The 24,724-nt window shown below is 42.9% G+C and overlaps 1 protein-coding gene across 8 annotated transcripts in view; it reads left to right on the top strand.

Annotated features, from left to right (window-relative positions):
* Dst (dystonin) overlaps positions 1–24,724 on the top strand; it is a 392,323-nt gene that overhangs the window by 33,958 nt on the left and 333,641 nt on the right. For all 8 annotated transcript variants that reach the window (XM_057751244.1, XM_057751246.1, XM_057751245.1 and 5 more), the window contains exon 3: positions 17,131–17,328. In XM_057751244.1, the coding sequence (XP_057607227.1) occupies positions 17,131–17,328 (198 nt within the window). The remainder of the gene's footprint in view (positions 1–17,130; positions 17,329–24,724) is intronic.

The following is a 24,724-nucleotide window of genomic DNA, read 5'->3' on the forward strand; positions in this document are numbered from 1 at the left end:
CTCTGTACCCAGTGATTTCACAGTCATGATAGAAATACTTTTATCTTGGTTATTAGGGGGCTTTGTAGTAGTTAATTTTTTTATGTGTGAACTTGGGTAAAGTCCGTGGGCTGTCTAGATAGCGGTCAAATATTCCCTAGGCTGTTTTTGTATGTTTTTGGTGGGTGAAATTAAATTTAAATTGGTGAACTTATAAGTCTAATTAGTTGAAGGTCTAAAGGGACCAGAAAGAGTGGCTGTCTGTATCAGTGGCTGTTCTTGTTGCTGCAATAAAGTACCTGAGAGAACAGCTTAAAGAGGGTTGGCGTTGGCTTGTGGTTTGAGGTTATGGTCCATGAGGACAGGGAAGGCGTGTTATTAATAGGGGTGTGAGGCAGCTGGTTACACTGCACCCACAGTCAGGAAGCAGAGAGAGATGAAGCCTGCTTTCAACAAACTTCCCTTTTCATTCAGTTCAGGACTCTAGTGGGGTTTTCCCACCTCAGCCTTTTCTAGAAATTCATAGAAATGCCCAGGTGTTTGTTTCCACGGTGACTTTAAGTGCCATTAACTTGACAATCAAGATCAACCATCATGTCATCCCCTCCTTTACCCCCTGTTCCCACAAGTAAGAAGAATTCTCAACCTCATATTGGTGTAGGAGGTCTTTCTGTTTATATGTTGCTTTCATTGGTTGAATAAAGAAACTACCTTGGCCTTTTGATAGGGCAGAACTTAGGTAGGCCGAGTAGACAGAACTGAATGCTGGAAAGAAGGGCAGAGAGACAGGTGGCATGGATCTCCTGCCTGAGAGGGACGCTGGTTAGAATCTTGCCGGTAAGCCACAGTCACGTGGTGATACACAGATTTAATAGAAATGGGTTAAATTAAGATGTAAGAGTTGGCCAGTGAAAAGTTAGAGCTAATGGGCCAGGCAGTGTTTAAGTTTCTGTGTGATTATTTTGGGTGTAAGCTAGCCGGGTGGCCAGGACAGAACAAAGAAACCCCTCTCCATGCAACAGTTTTGGCACTCCAACGTGGTGAACTAACTCCACACAAAACCTGAGAGGGCTTTAAAAGGAATTCTAGACACAAATGTAGAGTTTAGCACAGCTTTTTGCTGTTTGCTGGCCATTCATGGTATATCGTGTATGCTAAGTTCACCTCAGTCAGCAGTTGAGTGAAGTAATTTTCTGAGGGTGTTTACAGCAACCTTTCAGGAGGGTGTGGTCCATCATACCATATTGGTCTAGAAGCAATCCACAGAGTCTCATCTTCTGTGAAAACAAAAGAAGAACCTCTCCGTGCAACATCATATAGCATGTATAAGTCTTTGAAGAGGAGTGGAAGAGGATAGGGGAGATCACTGGAAACCTTTGAGTTAAAAGCAATAGTCTATGAAAAAATATTTGGGTTCCATAACAGGAAAAGAGTGGCAATTTGAACTGAAGAATTCTAAATTTCTGTATAGGAAGCTGAAAAGATTGGATGCTAGAATAAAAGCACTTGCTACATATGTGGCAAATACTTTTTTGTTCAAGGTATATAAGTCTTTTAGAAAGTAAATAAGGGTTATATATAAATCGTAGAAAAATGAGCAAAGAGGTTATGAGCAGATAATTGAAACAAAATGGCTTACATAATATGAAAGCCTTTCTATATTTACTCATACAGTCGCCAATTAAAAGTGTTTTGCTTCCAAGATGGCAACAGATAGAGATTCACACTCTTCAGTATTGATGGGCTGGGACTAAAAGGGGCTTTCATAATGACGGTATAAACGTAATTTGTAATAGAATTTTGTTTTTCTATTACATTTATTTAGTGTGCATGTGTGTGTGTGTGTGTGAGTGTGCATGCACATCACAACATATTTTATGGAAGGCAGAGGACAGTGTGCGGTAGTCAGTTTCACCCTGTGGGTCCCGTTGAGCCATCTTACCAGCAGACTTTTAATGGCATAGTAACTCTACTTCTAAATAAAAAAGATGTAGGTAATATACTGGTTTGCTTTCTATCTTATGATAAAGACCACGATCAAAAGCAACTTGGGGGAGGAACAGGTTCATTTGTCTTACATGTACCATTTACTGTCCACCATGAGGGGAAGTCAAGGGGAAACCTCAAGCAGACAGGAACTGGGAGGCAGGAACTGAAGCAGAGACCACAGAGGAACGCTGCAGACTGATTTGCTCATCAGGTTCATGATGAGCAGTTCAACTACTTTTCCTATACCTCCCAGGTCTTTCTGTCCAGGGATGGCACTGCCCACATGGCTGGGCATTCCCACACCAGTCATTAACCAAGAAAATGTCCCTATAGCTTGTCTATAGGCCAGTCTGATGGAGGGCATTTTCTCAGTTGAGGTTCCCTCTTCCCCATGACTCAAGTCTGTGCCAAGTTAACAAAGAAAGAAAGAAAGGAAGAAAGAAAGAAAGAAAGAAAGATAGAACTAACTATCATAGAAACACACATGGATATATCTTGATTCTTGTACATCATAATATTATTTTTTAAAAATTAAATAAAAAACTACAATGTCAGTTTTAGTTAGTAGCAGAATAAAGTATGAAACCCTATGTTAGAAAATTATTCAGTTAGAAAGAATGTACATTTGAAATACTATCTGAATTCTTGCTAAGTCTCTGTTAATGATGAGTATGATCTGTATTAACTCTAGTGATTGGTCTGGAAGAATATTTCTAGAAGGGCAGAGCAGAGGCATTCAGACACATTTTTGAGTTAACACAAGTGTTACCATACTTATATTTCTGATACGTATTTTCTGAAATTTTTAAACAAGTTAATGCTTAATAAGAAAAGAGCCAAAATCAGAACCTGTGGAGAATCTGAAAAGCATAGGTAGGAGAAGCAGGACCCAACGGTGGGGAGGAAGAATCTTCATGACCAAGGATGCATTTTCTGTAAGTCAGGCTGATAAGATACTACAAAAAGTCACATTGAAATAAACTCCACTCAAGTTCACCTACTCCCCAGAATCCAACCAGAATCAGGGGATGGAGATGGGAAAGTTCATAGTTTTTGCCCAGATAGGTGGGAGAGGAAAAGGAAGGTAACACCACCTCATCAAAGCTTTAGTCGCCGCCGTTCCAGCTTCTGTTCCATCCTCCCGGGGTAACAGCGCAAGGTGACCCCTGGTGCAGCTTATGCTGACGTCTTTGCAGTGCTCTGCGGGGGTGAGAACTGGACACTAAAAGGGGCTGTGACCACAATCCGCATAGTGTTTCGCACTTACCTCATTGTCCTCTGGCTCCTGGAATCCTGGGTCCTGTTCCCCATTTCCCGTCTTTATTTACCATAAATTATCAGAGGCTTCTAGGTCGGGGAACTTTTCTTTTTTTTTTCCCTGCTGCTTTCTGGTAAGAACACCTGCAGAGTAAGCAGATTTAGAAAGAGAATGTGCTGCCAGAAAAGCATTTAGGGCTTGAACACAAACCAAATGCTCACATCATCTCAGCTCACTCCTAAAATGTGGTCAGGAGCATCAGCCCTTCCCGTTCTGTGTCCAAGGGTGGAGGCTCAGATTGTTTGGAGGCGCTTCTGACCACCGCTGTGTGTGCCGGGACCCCTGCTCTTCAGTTCCTTCTTAGTCTTCCTGCATAGGCAGCCAGCGTGGGGCTCGACAGGGAGTCTTAGCAAACATCCATCTACCACTGATTCCTGCTGCCTTGCTTTCCTACGTTACTACAGTTGGTTAGGTTTGGGATCTGAGGACTTACATGGAGCTCCAGCACCCGTGCTGATTAACTTCATCCCATTGGTAGAGGTGTCGATGTTTAAAATGTTTAACAACCAGTAGTTGTTGACATACGGAGAGATTCTTTTTAGTTGCTAGATCCAGGGAGGGCTGCAGAACACTGAGGAGCAGGATGCTGCAGGAGGGCACACAGGGGTCATTACTGCCCAGGTCCTGATGTGTATTGTAGAGATGCTCTTGGTGACTGTGCAGACCCAGGGGACCCTGCACATAGCGGTCTTGCTGCTTGCTCTCACTAGCTAGGGCTGCTGTCCCATCTACCTGTGGCTGCTCTTCTGCCTAAGTTATGATAGGACTGGCCTCGCTACAGGAATTTCTTACACAAGTAGTACTTTAGCACACAAATAGGTAGCCCTCAAGATGAAGCTGTTGCTTGAGAACAGACTTTGGAGGGGGTGCTACTGATAAAGCTGTAGTTGTAAGATGGTTTATCCACACATGCCCCCCACCCCCGTATCTGTTAGCATTCAGTTTTTAATCTCTTTAGGTCTTTTCTTTGTTCTCTGTCTCTTAACCCATTGTCCTCTCCTGTATTTCGGGTTATTTCTTATGCACTGCCTTATAAACTTATTTTTGTGTCTTAAAAACTCAGAATTCATAGTGTTCAGTGGAAACGCTGTAGGGGTTGCCACTGAGACACTCAAGAGGCACTTAGGACTTTACTGTGACTTAAAACTCCAAAGCCCCCTCCTGCTCCTTTGTCTTCAGACTTCTCCCCTGCACTACCTCTCTGCTTGCTTTCCTCCCTGGCTTCTCTCGTGATCCTTTTTATTTCTCATAATACCTCTCTGCACTGCCTTTCTCTCATGACTGACTGGTCTCTGTGCCCTTTTCTAGTACCATCTATCATACACAGTCACAGATCACCTGACCTATATTGCCTTTCGGCTCCTTGGAGTTTAGAGTTGAGAAGTTGTAAATCCTGCATAAAATATGCTTATTTCATTCATTTCTCCTGGCTTCTTGTCTTGGAAAGGATTTTTTTTTATGTACACATTTTACAGTCATGACTTTATTTGTAGACAAGGAATTATTGTCTGGGAGTGCTTAAATCTGAAGGGGGCTTGTGCAGACAGATTGTGCTCACATTCATCTGTAATGACAAAGGCTGGGTTACAATTTGCTTGTGGCAGGGCTATTTTTAGAACCTGTCATTGCGCATGAGTGTCTGGGCCCTAGGCTGTGAGACCTAGCTGCTGCCAGAGCAGATTGCACTGACTCTGCTCCTCGTCTGCAGGCAGCCTTCCCTCCTTACAATCCTCAGCTTTGCATGGCATCTTAGCGTGGTTCTAGAACTCTCATCTGTGACCCACTTTGCTATTCCATATGGCTACTGTTTCTGCAGCATATTGGGACCTGTTTGAGATGTATATTTTGGCCCGCGTTATGTAGTTATTCTCTTTCTTTCACTTTTCTTTCTTTTCTTTTTTGGAATAGGATCTTCCTAAATGTACTGCTGGGAGGTCTGGAACTCACAATCCTGGCCCAGACTCCTGAGCACTGTGATTATAGGTGTGCACTACCACGTTTAGCTTGTTCTTTTCTTTTGTTTTTTTGGAGACAGAGTTTCTCTGTGTAGCTGTGACTGTCCTAGAACTCACTCTGTAGACCAGGCTGACTTCAAACTCAAGAGATCTGCCTATCTCTGCCTCCTGATTAAAGGCCTGGGCCACCACTGCTGGCATTGGGCTTCCTATTCCCTGTGTTGATGGATTTGTTGCCTTTGCAGAAGCTGTTGGTTGCTGATTATTTTGTGTTGTTGACTATTAGCTAAGATTCCTAAGGAACTCGGACTTTATGCATCTCAGGGCAGCTTCCGGAGAACACAGACCATGATTTGAGATGCAGGCTTCTTGCAGATTGACTGGATAGTGCCCTCGAGGAGCAGTACCCTTAAGAGAGTGAGAGAAGTTGAGCTATGGTCCATTTGCAAGAACACCCACTGATCTCATGGAAAACATCAGAGTTGTCCTGATGGAAGCAAGCCATCCCCCTCCCCATTGACTCCAGCCTGGGCAGGGTGAAGGCGCGATGACGGTGTGATATCAGCTCAGCAGCTAGCAGTGGGCTCAAGGAATTTCCCAGGTAGAGTTTTAGCCACCAGGGAAATGAGTGGGTGAGGGATGGGAATCTGGGCGGAGTCTCAGCATCCAGAAGGTGCACCTGTCTAGTCTTCTGTGTCGTGCGGTTTCACTTCAGTAGCGATGCAGCATTAATGTCACATTCAAGAGTCTTTTAAAGACCAAGCATACTTTCTCTTCTCTCTCTCTCTCTCTCTCTCTCTCTCTCTCTCTCTCTCTCTCTCTCTCTCTCTGTCTCGCCTCATTTTTATTTAAAAATAAAATGAAACATGGAATTGATGAGTTTAAACTAAAAATAGCAATAGCGTAGTTTGGTTTCAGCGCAGTAAGCCATACTGGAGAATTATACCCAGAAAAATTTCTTATCTTTCAGTGGCTAATGATGTTTGGCCTAACCAAAAAGCCAGGGCAGGAAAGGCCTATGGTTAAAACCTATTAAATGCAGTAGTATTGATTAATTTGAGCAAACTTTTTTCTTCTCAGTGTTATAGTCTAAGTATAAAAATTCACAAGGGAGTAGGTGTCATCATTTTTAGAAGAACAATGCAGATACATTTTTGGTAGAACCATTTATGTGTTTGGAAAACATCATAACAGATGCTGTTTAATCTGCCTATGAAACTACAAACAGATGGAGCAGATATGGCTGCCAGAGGGAAATTTCACTGACCTTCTATTTCACAGACCGGAATATGGATTAACACACCAAAACACCAAGACAGAACTACTTTTCAGTGTATGGTAGAAGTACTCAAGGCCCTTCAAGATGCTGGAGAGCAGGGATTAGCGACGTGCCTCTGTCAAAGAGCCAGAGAGCAGGCATTTCTGACTTTACAGGTCATATCATCTCCATTGCGTATACACAGCATTGCTTTTAAGCAGAGAAGCCTTAAATAACAGGCAAATGAATAGACATGGCTGCATTCCAATGAAAAATTTTAAGAACTTGTTATAAGACCGTTGTAGTTGGAGAACCACAGTCTGGTGATCTCTGTTCGAGAGCCTAGGTCAGGTTGCCTGAGCTTCAGTGCTGAATCAGAACTCTGAAGTGTTGAGCAAAATTCTGAGTATTTCCATACCTGTAAAAATGGGCATCAAAATAGCATTCGTCTCATAGGTAATGATAACTACAAAATAATAGAGTGAGATAACTCATGCCCAGCACTGAGCCCTTTGGAGAGGCTTGAGAGCTAGACTTTGCACCGTTGCCATGAGTGGAGAGAGAATTGGGTGTCATTAAGAGCCAAACAGTGCTAGAGAAGTACAACTCAGATTGTGCGAGGCTGGGTAATGAGTTGTGCAGGCGCTGTTTGTTTTGTCTTAATTTTGTCTGAGGCCCTAAGAGTCGTGGTCAGAAGGCTCACATTGCTGGGGAGGGAAGCTGGACTCCTGCATGGGACTTGTCCCCGAGTTCAGTAGTACCCGCGTTTGTGTAACATCTGTGTTATATCCTTCATGATATAAGGCTTCAGTTGCTTTCTTTTTCTTGAAAGTTTAGATGATGGCTGTGTAACTGATCTCTTCTGAGTAAATGTGAAAAATTATATGTATATATATATCTCATTTACAGTTCTGTCCCCTCAAACTGTCCATCTATAATTCTAGCTCTTTTTCATAAATCTGCAAGGTAGAGAGGACATTGAGGACCTAAAGAATCACAGATGGCAGAAGCTTGATGAATGTGAAGTTAAATATAAATTAATTGAAATTTAAATGATACAACCAGGCCTAGCTTCTGGGCGAGTCCACTCGAACCCAGGCACCACCCTTTCACAAACACCATTCCCACATCCCCAGATTAGCTATGGGTCCACAATTCAAGCAATGGTCTTGCTTAAACACCGGTATTCCCTAGTGAGTACCCCGTAACTAATGCCACCAATACCATCTCCATACTCTCTAAACCTAGCTCTGGTCACACAACTTCTGCACTGATCCAGGCAGTCTAAAATCCCAATAGACATACAACCAAGGAAAGAAGTTAAACTGTCCAGACCATATCATAAAAACGCAAACAATATGAAAGCTATCATAGTATGCCACCCCAATCCACTAGTCCTATTAAAAGGTTCCTTGATGAAAATTACCTAGGAATTTGAGGACACAAAATTTAAAAGAACAATCATAACTTTTTCATCAAGGGAGCTTTTAAAAAGACAAAAATAAACAGCTCAGTGAACTTAAGGGAATAGCAAAACTGCTTCAGTAAAATACAAGACTAATAGACAACTGAATGAAATGACGAAGGCAAGTTGGGGTGTGAAAAGGGGTAAAGAGGTGGAATCATTGAGGTAACTCAAAGTGAAAGGAAGATGGAGTCTATAGACTCAATAGGTCAGTTAGAAAACTTCAGGGAAGCTTTAGTGAGTTAAATGAGAATGTTCTCCCTAGGCTCAGATGTTTGGATGCTTGAGCCCCAGATGGTGGCACTGTTTGAGAATGGTGGGGAGGTATGAACTTGTCAGAGGAAGCAAGTCACTGGAGTTAGGCTTTGAGAGTTAAAGATTCCACTCCACTCCCCGTTGATTCTCTCTGATTCACACTTGTGATTCATGATGTGGGGTATCAGCGTCCTGTTCCTGCCACCATTCCTACTTCTTGTTGCCATGTCCTCTTTCCACCGTCATGGACTCTTATCCCTCTAGAACCATAAGCTCAAATAAACTTTTTTCTTCTGTAAGTTGCCCTGGTCACAGTGTTACCACAGCAACAGAAAAGTAGCTAATTTAAAAGCCTTATCTCTAGAAAGGATCAAGTAGAAGCTGAATATCAGCACTTGAAAATAAAATGGAAGAATTAGACCATTCAAACAAAGAATATGGGAATATGGAAATATCTCTTTCTCTCTCTCCCTTTCTTTCTTATACACACACACACAGAGAGAGAGAGAGAGAGAGAGAGAGAGAGAGAGAGAGAGAGAGAGAGAGAGAACATGTAGAATTCTGGGAGACTGTAGAAAGACCAAATATTCTAATTATAAGCATAAATGAAGGAGAAGAATCCCACGTCACTGAAGTAGATTGATCTTCCACACGATCATAGAAGAAAACTTCCCCAATTTTAGGAAAGACATACACAGGAAGATACAAGAAACACACAGAACACCAAACACGCAGGATCAGAAAAGAAACTTTCCATGGTGTATTACTGTAAGAACACCAACTATACAGAACAAAGAGGGTATTGAAAGCTGAAAGTGAAAACAAAACAACATCAACAAAAAACCCCAGCAAAACCATAAATGAATATGAAAGAAAAGCCATCAGAATAGCAGCTGATTTATCAGTGGAAACTTTAAAAGCCAGAAGAACCTGAAGCAATGGATGCTGATCTAGACTGCTGTGCCTAGCCAAACTATTTTCCATAGTTGAAAGAGAGCAAAACTTTCCATGATATATAAACAAAAGTAACCCATGTCCATAAACCAGAAGAATACCAGAAGTAATACTTTTGACTGGAGAGAGGAATTAGCACATCCAAGCGGCTAGAGAAAGAAAACAAAGCTACACTTACTGAATCACAAACTAGTACTCAGAACACAGACAGTGAAGCTGATCAACACACACCAAACAGCCCTTTAAACAAAGGATTATCCACCAGCGTGGCAAAATACCTCCAAGGGTGCGGTAGTGGCATTTCTGTTTTGGGAATGATCAACATCTGTCTGATTGGACAGCACTCTTAATAGGAGGGAATTCATGCCTCCTACTCTAAACCTAGCTAACTACCCGTGGGTGCTGAGGACATGGACCTTAGAGGAGAACCTAGTGCAGCCGTTCCCCTAAACCAGTAGAATCTTTAACAACCTTCGTACTGCTTATCCTTACACCCACAGATAAATGTAGCTCTCACCCTTGTCAAGGAAGCTACCTTTTAAACCAGAAGAGAGCATTACAGAAATGTAAAACTGGCCAAAATGAAGAAATTGACTGACTGTATGGTGTCCAGCTCCAGATCAACACAGCTGTGGTATCTGAGGCTTGGAGAACATCAAGAGGGAGGGGGAGGAAGGATGGTAAGAGCAGAGGACCAGGACATCTGTTTTCTATATACGACAAGGAAGCTACACCCTTGAATTCACAGCAATATCATTACCTGAACTCGACCAGAATAGTGACGACACTAGTTGATATGCCATTGTAGATAGGGAATATTCCACATGGTTCCACCCTTAGATGAGGAGATTCGGGCGGTCATTGCTCCCTAAGAGAGAATCAGTCTTCGCCAGGGAAGAGCCTCAGATAGGTTATATAATCCAAAGTGGTCAGTCTCAAACAAATATACATATGATGCACTGAGCCCCACCCTAAGTTTTCTTACCTATAATGAGAGCAACCTTAGGGAGACCACTGAGAAAACTTGGCCTCTGTTCATGAAACTTGAGGCAAAGCTTTGTGTACAATAATTCCAGAAGGCAGAAACAGTCAGATGAGTTATTTAAAAGTGGTCGAAGGAGAAGTGGTTGCATTTCAAACAGTTTGATTTATAATTTGTTGGGGGAATAGATGTATGAGTATTACTATGGATCTTTTGGAAAACTGAAGAGTGCCCCGACCTCATCGTAACAATGCTATTTTTGTAAACAAAAAAGAGAACTTTTAGTTACCTAACAATGACTAGAAAAATTACAGAATTTGCACAAAATTTTGAGAGTGAACTAAACCCTCATGTGGACTAGTGAGGTCAGCCAGGAGGGAAATGAGGTTATTTTCTGAGTGTGCTCTGTGGTCCCTGCCACAGAACATCTTACACTTCTAGTTCAAGGCTCTTTGTGTCTCTAGAGAAGAAGATGCAACATCTCAAGTAATTCCAAATGCAAAAACCTCCATTTTGTATTTTAATCTGTACATCTTCAGCCATGTAGTCTATGCTTTTTGTCTCAAGTGGTTTTGGGGTACAGAGTTAGATATATACTGTATTTCAGGGTCTCTTGGATGAGAAATTTGATAGAACTTTAAGAACTGAGCTGGGTTCTGGATGCACAGAGGTGAGTCTCACACAACTGCAAATGCATAGCCACGCTGAAATCATGAGAGGCCACGGGCAGAAGCCATCGGGACTGGACCAGCCACCGCTGTTACTTTTGCTTTTACAGTCTGTGCTGATGTCCTTAACCCTCTGCAAGGGCCGCACAGTGTCTGTCAGTCCTGTACTGTTACTTGAAACTTGCTCTGCAGACCTGAAGGATTGGAATCCCCTGATAGCTTGTTAAGAATATAGACTTGATCTGGGCGGTGGAGCACGTCTATAATCCAACACTTGGGAGGCAGAGGCAGGTGAATCTCTGTGAGTTCGAGGCCAACCTGGTCTACAGGGCGAGTGCCAGGACAGGCTCCAAAGCGATAGGAAAAACCCTGTCTCGAAAAACAAACAAACAAACAACACCCAAAAAACAGACTCTTAGGCCCCAACATTTCCTTATTAACCTCTCAAAGGAGGTGCTCTGTCTTAGTTTTGTTTCCTGTTGTTGTAATAAAGTATACACACTAATAATAATTAATAATAATCATCATTGATGTTTTAAAAGGTGTTATTAAGAATGTAGGCAGATCACAGCCCTGTATTGTTCTGAGGTATACAGAGTAATAGAGTAACTGTGGCAAGCAGTGTGGAACAAATGGTTCTCAAACAATGAAAATAGAGCCATCATATGACCCCATGATCCTTCTTCTGTCTATTTATCCAAGAGAACTGAATGGAGACCTTGAAGAGATATCTGTACACCTCCTAAAATGAATAAGATATGGGAATGTCAGTCACCTTAGGAATAAATAAAAAATATGGCACATAGATACAATGAACTGTTATCAGGTTAAAAGGAAGAATCCACATGGTGTATCCAACATGGATGAATGTTGGGGACTTTATGCTCACTGTAGTAATGAAGTCTCAGGGAGATAAGGACTGCAAATTTCATTTAGTCCTGAAATACCTGAAACATTGAAATCCAGATTCAAAGGATGAAATAATGGTAACAGAGCCCAGAAGCTGGACATAGAGAGAAGAGACCTTCTGTGCCATTTAACAATACTCTTATTGTGCGCTGAATTCAAGTCTGAGAGATTTATCTCGTGTTCAGTCTTTTCCCCAGAACACTCCCCCCCAACACACACACTGAAGACTGTCTTGAGAAGTTGTTACCCAGAAAGCACTAATAAATTAGAATGGCTTTTAAAATAGCAGAAGTCCCCTACAGAAAGACTTCTCAGTGCCCACCATTCAAAGAGTAGTGTTCTGGTTTGCTTTGACAAAACACTGACCAAAAGCAACTTGGGGGAAGCTGGCTTGTGGTTAGAGTCTCTATCATCAAAAGAAGCAGGGGTGGGGTAGGGGAAGCTCTAGGCAAGGACTGAAGCCCAGGGACAGAGGGATGCTGCTTTCTGGCTTGCTTGCCTGGCCTGCTCAGCTTGCTTTCTTATCCAGCCCATGACCACCTGCCCAGGGATGTGCCCACCGCATCAGTTAGCAGTCACGGAAATTCCCCTCAGCTATACCCACAGACCAGTGTGATGGAGGAAGATCCTCACATATGTCTAGGCTTGTATCAAGTTGACAAAAACACCCAACACAGGTGTCCCTCCCAGAGAACAGGAAATTGTCTCCTGCTTGAGTGAGGTATCCCAAGGGTAGGGAGACTCCCCTGGAACATCTTCCATAGAGAACCAAGCGTGAGCGCAGAGGTCGGAGAAACAAAACTGGAGAAAGAGTAGGGCCCAGAGTGGGGAGGCAAGGATGGGCGAACCCAGAGAAACAAAGACGCAGCTTCTGGTGGCTTTATTCTGGGAGTCTTTACTGAGGTGGTCACGAAGTCTGCCCAGGATGACAGGAACATCATGTGGAAATTGCACTGTGCTTCCTCAGACCAATGGAAGGATAGCTGACTGTACTCTATTACTGTCTTCCTATACTGTCCAGTGGAAGGGTGAGCTGTGACCCCAAACTCAGGATGCATATTTGAAGCAGGAGAGAGCCAACCCAGGGTTTCTCTGTGTTTCCCTAGTTGGCCTGGAACTTTCTCTGTAGACCAGGCTGATCTCGAACTCACGGAGAACCACCTGACTCTGCTCTCGAGTGCTGGAGTTAAAAGCTCGTAGTTTTTTGTTTGTTTGTTTGTTTGTTTTGTTTTTATATTTCATGCAATACATTTTGATCATATTCCTTCCCCTCCCCCAACCATTTCAGTTCTTACCTCACCTCCCTCCCTCTTCAAACAAAGTGCAGGTGCTTGCACGCATGAAAACTATGGAGTCTGTTTTGGCCATTTGCACTTCTGATGGGGGACTTTACCTTCTGGTTTTGTTAGCTTTGTGGTAGAGACGCACAGCTCACTGCACTTACTGTGATCTTTTATCTGTGTGAGTTTTAGTTTGGGGCCAGGAAGGAATGGCTAACTGTATTTGTCATCAACAGCCCGTACTTTGGCTTTGTGGCCAGGTGAAGGTCCCAAGGCTGGTTCATTTTAACTCAGCAGTAACAGACGGTGTGAAAGTACTAACCAGCTTTCTGGGACTCTTCCATCCCTTCCACTTCCCTAACTCTGTGCCCTAACCAGTGGTATCTAGGCGAGGTCAAATGAACAGAGAGAGAGGACTATAGCCCTTTAAATACTAACACCAAAAAGAGCTTATAGCACCACCTGCTGTCTCAAAGTATAATTTTCCTTCTGTTGCATCACGGCTCATGTTTTATAGTGTTTATGACAAGTGTGTATCATAAACTAAGGACTGTGAACCCGCGCAGTGACTTTGGTAATAAAGCTGACTACCGGGTGATGGTTTTGTGTTTATAGTGTTGGCCATCACAACTCTGAGCTGCATAAAATTTGTTAGTGCAAGAGTCAGAAAGTACGCAATACAATAATAGAAATGCCAAGCAATTACTATTTATGTGATATGAACTTCTCTAAGTACTCTATGTGGGCTTTCCTTCTGAAATGCAACCATGATTCTTTATGAATTGTGTCACACTATCTTTGTAGATGCAAACATTGTGACACAGCAAACATTGTGACCGGTATCACATGCTGAGTAAGAGGGCTAGCCGCTGAGCACAGCGATGAGACTCACTGTGATGAGACTCACTGAGCCAAGACCTCTCATTCATTGGTCAGTGCCTCTCATGTCTTCCGCAAAGCACACCAGCAGTGTGACTCAAGATTCCTTTCATACTGGCTGTATTCAAGAATATATTTTATTTATATGAGTAATATGTAGTAATCATAGCTGACAGTTCCATCCTGTTGTGTGCCAACCGCTCTTCTAAATGCTTTGCATAAGTGAAATCATTATTGCCTCTGCAAACCTATGGAGTATTTCATTTTCAAACTTACTTTACAGGTAAGGAAATCGTTAAGTGACTAGCCAAGAGCACACAACTAGGGAATAGCAGAAGCTATGGAACGGACCTGGATAGTCTGGATGTAAAATCTCTGTTCTATATTCTAATGCTTAGAAAATTTGATTCTGAAAGAATATTGTAATGTTTAAATGGAATAGAATTTACAAAGATCTACATGACAGAGCTAAGATAAAAACAAAAAAAGCTGTGCAGGTTGGGTGAAAATTTAGGAAAAGATGGCTTTAGTTGATTTTTTCTTTTGGTAGCAGAAGCAACTCTGTAAGCTGGCAAGACGACTTAGGAGATAAAGATGTTTGCCACCAAACCTGACAAGTGGAGTTCAGTCCTGGACCACGTGGCAGAAGAGCCAGTTTCTGCAGTTGTCCTCTGAACCTACAGCGCACCATGATGTACACACACACACACACACAAATATATTTTAAACAACAAAAGTCCAAATAGACACACAAATTCTTCATTGAATGTGTTCTTGAGCAGTCTTGATTGTTCTAGAATGGATGGGGGAGATGGAGTAGGTAGATTCTTGTTCTCCAGAATGGCTGTGGAATTATGTTCTAGTTTCTCTCTCTCTCTCTGAGTGACTTTGAGAAAGTTTTAGACAATATCTGCCTCCCAAGTGTTTCTAGAATTTGTACAGTCCCGAAGAGTGTTAGTAATAATGGAAACTGAACCAATGACAGGTACTCATAAGAAGAGAATCTCCATTTTTATCAAATAAACATTCATTTAACCCCATTTCTGCAGAAGCTGGCAGTGATTAGCTAATGCCACCTAGTGGTTAGAATACACCATGGTTCCTGAGTCTGCAAGCCACAGAAATTATCCTCAGTGGGTCTAATTCAGAGGAAGAAAAGAGAGTGCTTGGAGTCTGGCATGTGCATGGTTGCCTGATGGCCAGTTCATTTGAGGGACCCAGCTCTACTTTAAACATGCTTAGCAGATGACCCCAGCTCCCTGCCCCTAATCTCATCCCCAGCAGCTGCTGTAATGCCTCCTGGGTCGTATGGGGGCTGCAAAGATCTTCCGGGACTATTTTGAGTTGAAGAGGGCCAGCTGAGCTCTCACGCAGGGGCGGGTTGGAGCAGGCCCATGTGTGGAGAGCCGGTCCAGACAGTGTTGGCAGTTTTGAAAATCTGTTTACAGTTTTCTGTTGACCTCGGAGCGACTTTGCGGGTCCTCCTCTACATACCCCCCTCATCTTCATATCCTCCAGTTTGTGGACAAGGTCTCCACAATCAAACGCCAGCTCATCTTCAGGCTCTTCAGTGAGAAGTTCCCTGCACACACCCGGTCTTCCTGAACTCTGCACATACACGATCAGACCTTTAAAACGTACTTCTTTTCCTGGTGTCATTAGTCCTCATTCTGTATTCCCTCACTGCAATCTCAAGTCTTCTGTGTCTCTTCTAAAATTCAGACAGACCACAAACACAGGCTCCCCTTAGAACGTCTGTTTACCTCGTTAATTTCCATCCATACTTGACTTAGACTCCTGGCTGGCATATCTTCAAATAGTATCTGCTTGCTTGTAAATATTTCATGCGTGTACCTGCCATTTTACTTATTCATTCATTCCTAAGCTCTTTGCCTTGCCTGGAACATAAGTACTCTTTAGTCCTCAAGTGCCTGCCACCCACTAGTCTAAGCCAAATATAGAGTGGCTTCAGCTCCATTCAGCTCCTCTGAGCTCTGCTGCCACTGAGAGCACTGAACTGCCTGTCCATTTTCGTCTGCGTGCTTGTGAACTCATGTAAAATTACTTCTTTTGTGTTCTGGTAAATTATTTTTTGTTTTCTGCTACAAGAGGACTGAGGCCATCTTTGTTTTCTCGATATGGCTTATTTGAACTCCTTTCTTTGTCTGAAGAGTTATGCTTACCTTACTGACTGTTTTATCAAGCACTGCATTTTTCTAGATAGGCTACTTGGAATTTTATAAATACCCTTTATTTAGAACCTAAAAGTCTTGTGACCAGAATGTAAACATTTCATGGAGCAGGACAGCTGAAATCAGAAATGTTTACTAAATTGTGTGGATTTAGTTAACGAGTCAAGCATTTGGACCCAGCCCATCAAGCCCACGTCCCTTTCCCCCACACGACCTCTGCCTTAGCGCTGGACCCTCCCTCTGTGTGTGCTGTACCAATGTTCCTACTTTCCCTGCAAAGGGATTCTGCTCTCCAGAGGGCAGAGGGGCTCTTTCCCCATCATTTCTGTTGATTTAGTAAATTAAGTATCCCAACAAAAGTAACTTTAAGGAAGGAAGGAAGGGTTTATTTGGCTTACAATCCTAGGTCACAGTCCACTGTTGTAAGAATGTTAAGGTATAAACTTGAAGCATCTAGTTATATTCACAGTCAGGAGTAGAGAGAAAATGAATGCATGCATCGTTAGTTGTGCTCAGTCTCTTTTCTATACGATATACTCCAGGACCCAGACATAGGGAACAGTACTGCCCACAATGGTCAGATCTTCCTGCTGCAGTTAATGCAATCCAGGCAATTCCTCACATACGTGCAAGCTGCCCAACCTGAGCTAAGTAGTTCCTCACTGAGACTCTCTTCCGAGGTGATTTTAGATTGTGTCAAGTTGGCATTTAAAACAAACTGTCTACCTGGCCTGGTGTTCTGTTTCCTTCACCACCCTCTGTTTCATGCTTAATCAGACGTATTCATTAACTCATCTGAGCCATATATAGAAGTAGGACAGAGTCCCCATCTGTCATTTTTTTATCCATCCATCGATTTACTGAATCCCAAGACCATTTTCTAAGGTGCTCTGAGCACCGTGGATAAATGTTACATCCATGTTGGACCTCTGATACTTAGTTGTGAAAGTAAATGAGGGGGACTTGGGACACTTAATTTAATTAAATCCAGAGAATATTTATATAAATTCGGTGAAAATCTAGATTTGTGTGTGTTTCCTGCCACAGGGATTCCGAGCAAGCCCTCGGCACATCAGGAGACGAGTTGCTGCTGCTGCTGCGGCTGCCCGGCTAGAAGAAGTCAAGCCTGTGGTGGAAGTTCACCATCAGAGCGAGCAAGAGTCATCAGGGAAGAAGCGAAGAATCAAGAAAAGTAGCCGAGTGCAGCCAGAATTTTATCATTCTGTTCAAGGTGCCAGAAGGCCTGTAAGTAGAGAACTGTCTTTTGTAAGAGTATTGAATACCCACTCAAATGTTGAAATCATTCTCTTGAATAAGTTTTGGATCAAGTAATTGGGCTATCCTGTTGGTACCTCACAAAGTGACCGGGTTCACATGAAAGAGAAGGTGTTGGGTAGATCCTTGCCAGAGGCAAGAGCGGGTCAGTGTCACACAGACCTGATCTAAATACTAGGGCATTCCTGGTGCCCTTGAAGCTGTGGTCTAGAATGAAGAGGGGGGCTTTAGAGTTAGCAGGCTGAGGTGTGACATCAGAGTGACAGTAGAGCTGGGATCAGGACAAGAAAAGCACTGAAGGGGAGCTGGAGCTGGAATCTGTGGTGCTAGCTGATCCCCTTCCAGGAATCTCTAGGCCTGGGAGGATTCAGCTTCCCTGTAAAGCCAGCTCGAGGTAACTCTAGAAGACCTTAAAACCGTAGGAAGGCAGGAGCTTTGTCTCCCTAACTATGGTGATTTGAATGAATGAGAATGTCCCCCGTGGGCGCATAGATTTGAATGCCTGGTCCCCAGTTGGAAGGAACTGCCTGGGAAGGATTGGGAGGCAAAGCCTTGCTGGAAGATGTATGTAATTGGGTATGAGCTTTGAGGTTTCAAAAACCTAAGCCATTCCTATTTAAATCTCTCTCTGCCTGGTGGTTGTTGTCTCAAGATGTAAACTCTCAGCTGCTGCTGCAGTGTAGGGCCTGCCTGTGTGCTGCCATGGTCCCTGCAATGATCATAAACTCTAACCCTCTGGAACTGTGAGCCCAAATTAGACGTTTTCTTTTATAAGTTTCCTTGGCCATGATGTTTGGCCACGGCAATATTAAAGTAACTGAGACACTAACCAAGTGTCTGTTGACCTGTACGTCTGTTGACATAAGCACTGCCTTCCCTGGGGTGCTGGGGTTCAGCTGAAGGCTGATCTCATTTTCTGAGCACATTGCTCTAGGTGTTCTGATGGTTTTGTCTTGGTGGCCTCTGACACATGGATTTCCAAACCAACACTGTGATAATTAAGGATTGAGGCCTTGGGAAATTTTTGAAAACTAAAAATTATATTTCTTAACCGCTATAATTTTATATTATTTTAGGATTAAAAGTTATGTTCACGTGGTTCATGCTTATGCTATGTCAAGCCTATTGTTATTGCCTGTACTGACAACCTAAGAGAACTGTCAAGATTTGACTTGATAATGCCTCTGTAAGCCATGAAGACACAGATGCCATTCCATAGTGGTCCCTGGGTCGCAGGCACATATGGAAATAGGCTTGGTGAGGAAGCTAGCAGAAGGGTCCTGCTTTTAATGAATCACTTGCAACAGAAGCACTGAAGTGCACTGTTTAATGACAAGATGTGTTATTGATGTTACAGGATCCAGAGGAACTGTCAGGCAGGAGATGATGTCTTTAGGGAGAGGAGACGAAGGGACAGAGAGAACTGTTTGGGTGTGTGGGGATTTACATAAGAGAAATGCATACAAAAGCAATCTGGAGAAGTTGACTGGGGCCATATATTCAAGACAGCCACTGCTTTAAATTCCACTTGCTGTACTTCCCAGATAAAGCCAGAAAAAAATAAATAAATTTTTATTTATTTAAATATAATTTATTTTATTCAAATAAAATGTTAAATTTTATTTAAAATTATAAAATACGATGATTTTTGGAAGATTAAGAATGTGTTGTGTGTGCAGCAGGCTGGGGCACATGAGCTGTGACTGCAATAGGCTAGGTGTCATGCCTCAACTCCAACGTCCGTTATTAATAATAGTTCATCTGAGAACAGCCTTTATCAGCTGTGTCCTGAGGGAGCAGCAGGAAAGGAGGGAGACAGAGGAGGGGCGAGTGAGGATCAGAGGCTGTCCACAGCCTGGTGTGTGTTTGTGGGAGCAGGTGATGTGGGCTCCCCATCTGATTGCATTTCTAGTAAATTGTCTGGGAGACCAGACATTGTCAGTCAGCAGCGAGGAGACTGTTGGCATCTTGTTTTGTGTGATTTCTCTGCAAACTTTTGAAGTCTGGCCACTGCTAACCTTTCGGTGTTTCTCTGTCATCTGTAGACTGGATCGTCCATGTCTTCTGATGGGTGTAGTTGGCTGTAGTCACTAGTATGGGCTGCAGCCACCCTGTTCACCCTACCCAAACCTGTTCATTTTATCGCTTCCTCATTTGGATAAAGTCAGTGCTGGCACATACTGCTGCAAGAACAACTCTATCTGTGGCTTGGAGATGGGATGAAATCGCATCAGGGTGATGACATGGTGAGATTATATCAGATGGGATTGCACAGTGATCCGGAATTATTTGGATGGCTTTATGTGAAGCACTCCAGGCATTTCTAGGAGTGACTGTAATAAGACCTGTGAATAAGAAAGACTGGCAAAGTGACTTCAAAGAAGAATCAGAAAATATGACAGCAACTGAGGGTGTAGCTCAGTGGTCAAGTGCTTGTCCGGCTTGCACATGGCTGTGGGTTTACATGCAAGGAGCAGGTGAGGAAGACATGACTGTGCTCCTTTCTGCCGGCTCATAGTGGCACTGCCTTCATGATGACAGGTCGTGTGAAAGGCATTGCCCTTCATGGCCTTTGACGGCTGTAACAGACTGGCTTATTCTGAATTCATAATTTATACTTAAGAGTGCCTATAAGATGTATAATGGGGATCACTAATAGAAACTTAATTAATAATACATGGACTTCTTATGTCACTCCTTTGGGAAATTGGATGTCTCTAAAGCTGAGTAGGCAGCCATTTTATCCCGATTTTCTCCCGGTAAATGTGTCTTGAGATTTATTTTCATCTCAGGGTCTGTCACTGGCATGTTTAGGGATCTTGAACCACATTGGATCAGGAAAGACAGTTAGATCTAGCTCCTCCCTTGTGCTTTAATATTTTTGACAATATGAAACACTTTTTGATTTCTGAATGTCAGAGTCCTTAAGTACTGCATTCACAACTTTTTCATTGCTGTGAACCACATATCCGATAGAGACCAGAGGGGAACACTGTATCTGCACTCTCTTACTGTGAGAGACATAGCAGAGCTGTCCAGCCATTGATGGTAGGAACATGTTCACACAGCTCAGGCAGGCAGCACTGACTAGTCCCCAGTAAACCACCTCCTTTAGCCAGGCCCTGCCTCCTACACTTCACAGCCTTCAGACAGCACCACGGATGGGCAAGGCACTGGGCTTTCAATGTAGGGTACTGTGCAGGACTTTCCAGATTCAAACTGTAGTGGTTTTTCTTGTTGTAATGTGGAGACTTGTATCCCTCCGTGTTTGCTTCCTGGGCTATGTTCCCTGTGCTCTTTGCTGTTTTTCTTCTCGCTTAATTTTCCCTGCAGTCTTCGGGCAAGTGCTCGGTTTCCAGCACATGCCAAGCTCATGCACCTGGTAGAAAGCAGGGCTGACATTTAAACCCAGGGTCTCTGGACTTGAGAATATTGGGGAAAAATGAGAAATTCTGCATTTTCACATTTGTGATCAGCCCCCTGGTTATCTTAACCATACCGAGTCTCAGATATGCATACACAAAATCTTTGTGTTTTAAACAGTCAGCCAGGCCGTGGTGGCACACACCTTTAATCCCATCACTCAGGGGGCAGAGGCAGGTGGTTCTCTGTAAATTGGAGGCCAGCCTGGTTTACAGAGTAAGTTCCAGGCCTGCCAGGGCTATACAGAGAAACCCTGTCTTGAAAATAAAGCTAATTAGATAGCTAAACAATTGTACCAGTCAAAACCTATTTTTAAATGATGCTAAAAGCAATAAATAAGCCCCAAACCTCATTTTTGCTGTGCATCTTATTGGCTTGCTCTTCCTATGTCAGGGAACCCAGGAAATAGAAACCTTTGTTCTGATGTCTCTTTGTACAGATCTGTTCAATTAAGACAGCTCTCGGTCACAGGGACATAAAAGTTCCAGAATTAAAAACAAACAAACAAAAAACATTTAAAAACCCTCTATCTACTTCTGTTCTATTTTGCAGACTAGTTCTTTTTTAATATTGCAGCATGATTTCTTCCATTTCTGGCTTAGACCTCTCTCTGCACTTAGCTGCTAATGCTCCTGCTTCGTTGTCTAACCGGTAGCTTGCTTCCCTCCTGGCAGGAACACCAGTGTGGAGCTCCCCTTGGTTTTCTTACTTCTGAGCTCCTACTACCAGCCAGAAACTGGTTTACTGAGTATGAAAATTTTGATTCAGAGGTTGGTTAATACAGGGGAGAAGAAACAGGCTTAGGCTTGGGGGGAATAAAAATATGTTAAGTTTGCAATGACCCTAATGTCTTAGAAGACGTGAGTCTGGATTTGGGAGCCATTTGTACAAAGATGTTATCAAATGCATGACCTGGATTGGGTGACCCAGGAAGTGAAGTTGCAGCTTGGGTGTCTGATGTGTGAGTTTGAGAACAGGGCCTAAAGCTGCTTCGGAATGAATACCTTTTCAGTGTGTTTCAAAGGCTTCTCTGTACACAGTGAACTTTCACTTAGCTTACGTGGAGAGATCCTTGTAAGGAGTAGAGTTCAGCCAGTCACAGCAGAGGGAGCAGGAAGCGACAGGCGGCCAGCTTTCCAGATCGGGCGCAAGCAAGGTAATTGCTGGTTTCTGTGCCTCGCTCCGCTTTCTGTGTCCACTCTCCTTTCTTCTGCTGTAAGTAGAACCTGAGCATGTGATAGAGGGAAACATCATGGAACAGTTCTGTCTGGCACCTAGACTCTACAATTGTAAAAGGTGCTTTTTAGGATTTGGTTTACTTTGCTCTTAGCCAGGCGCTGTGGCTCATGCCTTTAATCCAGGCACTTGGGAGACAGAGACAGGGGGATCTCTATGAGTTTGAGGCTACCCTGGCCTAAGTGGTGCGTTCCAGGAAAGCTGGAGTTACATAGTGAGATACTCATCCCCCCACTCCTCCAAAGAAAGATTTGGTGTTCTCTGTTCTTTTAACAGGGGTGTGTTTCCCGTATAATCTCCAATTGTCCCCTTGGAAATAGAAATAGTTTAAGCAGAGATGAATCCAGGGCTCTTGGGTTTGATTTCAGGATATCGTGTTAGATCAAGAAAGGCTGTTCAGGTAGAGACGAGAGAAGGTGGCAGGAGAGGATTTTCCAGACATATCCCTTACTCCTTGCCTTCCTGTGTCCTCTGTGAAACCAGTTCCGTGCCTTGCTCTTCTTTTCTGTTGATTTCTGTTTGGTGTCTTGGAGATGTTTTCCTCCTGTTTGACTGCACTGTGCCTTAGGTGATTGTACCGCCACAGGATACTTTGGAACATTGCATAGCCTTAACTTTTATAAATTAACATTAGTAAGATTTTAGCACACCAAGCTTGCCGGCCGAGCACAGGTCCTTGATCTTTATTATTTTCTATTATAAATGTGGCTGGGTGTCGTCTTTCTGTTCTTTTCCTGCTTATGTTAAGTGGACTTCCCTTTCCCTTTCCTTTTCAAATATTCAGGACTAGGCAGCTAGCTAGCTTTATTTGCATAACCCCAGGACACTTCCCCCTTCAGTGGAGGCTTGACTGCCCAGCCCACACGTAGGCTAATTAATCAGCAAAAGCAGGGGTCTTAAAGAGATCGTCTGCTCCCTTTGCCTCTTTGAATTTCTTCTTTCTTTCTGTCTGTCTGTCTGTCTTTTTTCTTCCTTCCTTCCTCCTTTCCTTTCTTTTCTTTTTTCTTTTGGTTTTTAAAGACGGGGTTTCTTTGTTTAACAGCTCTGGCTGTCCTGGAACTCAGTTTGTAGACCAGACTGGTCTTGAACTCACAGAGATCCACCCGTTTCTGCCTCCCAAGTGCTGGGGTTAAAGGCGCCTGCCATCACTCTCTGACTGCCTCTTTGCATTTCTAAAAAATGAATTTATTGAGGGAAATCAAATTTTCCTTTGGTAAGGGCCTAACAAGAATTTTATTTTTAAAGATTTATTTACTTATTATGTGTATTGGTGTTTCACTTGTATGCATATCTGTGTACCGTGTGAGTACAGTGCCTGCAGAGGTCAGAGGAGGGCTTCAGACCCTCTGGAACTGGAGTTTTAGACAGTTGTTAGCTACCATGTGAGTGCTGGGAACTGAAGCCGAATCCTGTCAGAAAGTGCTCTTAGCCACTGAGCCTAAAAAGAATTTCATTAAAGGATGTCCAAGTTTTTAGTTTACCAAGTGTTTGGTGCTCATTACTGTGCTAGTCTTTTTAGGTTTATAATTTACAGATATCTCTAAAAGATTTTACTTATCTTAATAGGTTATTAAAAGTCTGTAAATAATTGGTGTACCATACACAACATACAGGACGTGCAAGTTCTTTTGTTGTTCGTTTGTTTTGTTTTTTTGAGACAGGATTTCTCTATAGCCTGTCCTGGAACTAGCTCTTGTAGACCAGGCTGGTCTCGAACTCACAGAGATCCTCCAGCCTCTGCCTCCTGAGTGCTGGGATTAAAGGCGTGTGCTAGCACTGCCTAGCCTAGGACAAACAATTTCTCCTCCATGAATAGTGCAAATAAACACATTCTTTAGTCTCCCAGACTTTATGAAACCAACATGAACTTGGTAAAAGACTTGTGTGCTTTGCTTAGAGACAAGAATCATGGCTTGTAAGTCCTGTTTCTCTTGGAACATTTGACCATGGCAAGGCTTCCTGACATTTGTTTGTTTGATTGTTTGTTTTCCTTGTGTTCAGGGCCATCTATTGCCTTAAAAAATATTCCTTAAGCGCTAAGCAAAATAAACTTTGACCACCCAGTCATTCACACTTCAGTTTTTGTGGATAGCTAGATCCAAGGCCTCTTCAAAGCTAACCTGGCATCATCTTACGTCTGAACAGGATGATCTGCAAATCGCTCTGGGAAGATGCTTCTCAAGCCCTCTATTTTAATGAATACAGCCATAGATTCTCTTATTCTGCTGTTAAGGCTTAATAGACACCTTTACCTGAGATTCAATCATATTGATCATTTCATCCTAAAGATTGTATTGTAATAAAGTGGATGACGTTTAGCTCATCTGTGTTCCTCTTGGTTCTCAGGGATCAAAAGCTATAGAGCTCGAGGGCATGTGAGAGGTTCTTGGATTTGGTGGGTCCTGTCTCCAGATTCTCTTTCCCAGTACACAAGCCACAAAGCCTCTTAGTACTTAGTAAAGTGTCCGTACTTCATAACAAGTAACTCTCTTTCCTGCCTTCTCAGTTTTATCTCTCTGAATCTTTTTTTCTCATCTCTAATTCTTAACTTTTAAGATATTACCAGCTTCAACACCTCTAAGCCACTCCAGAGGGCTGGCTTCTTTCAGTATTACCCATTTCCAGTTCTGGGGTGATATGTGGTTCAAGAAAGTCAAAGTATGGAAATCCAATCAGAATTTATCATGAACTCCGGAAGAGCAAAGGC

Source organism: Chionomys nivalis, chromosome 19, assembly GCF_950005125.1.
Source record: "Chionomys nivalis chromosome 19, mChiNiv1.1, whole genome shotgun sequence".
NCBI lineage: Eukaryota > Metazoa > Chordata > Mammalia > Rodentia > Cricetidae > Chionomys > Chionomys nivalis.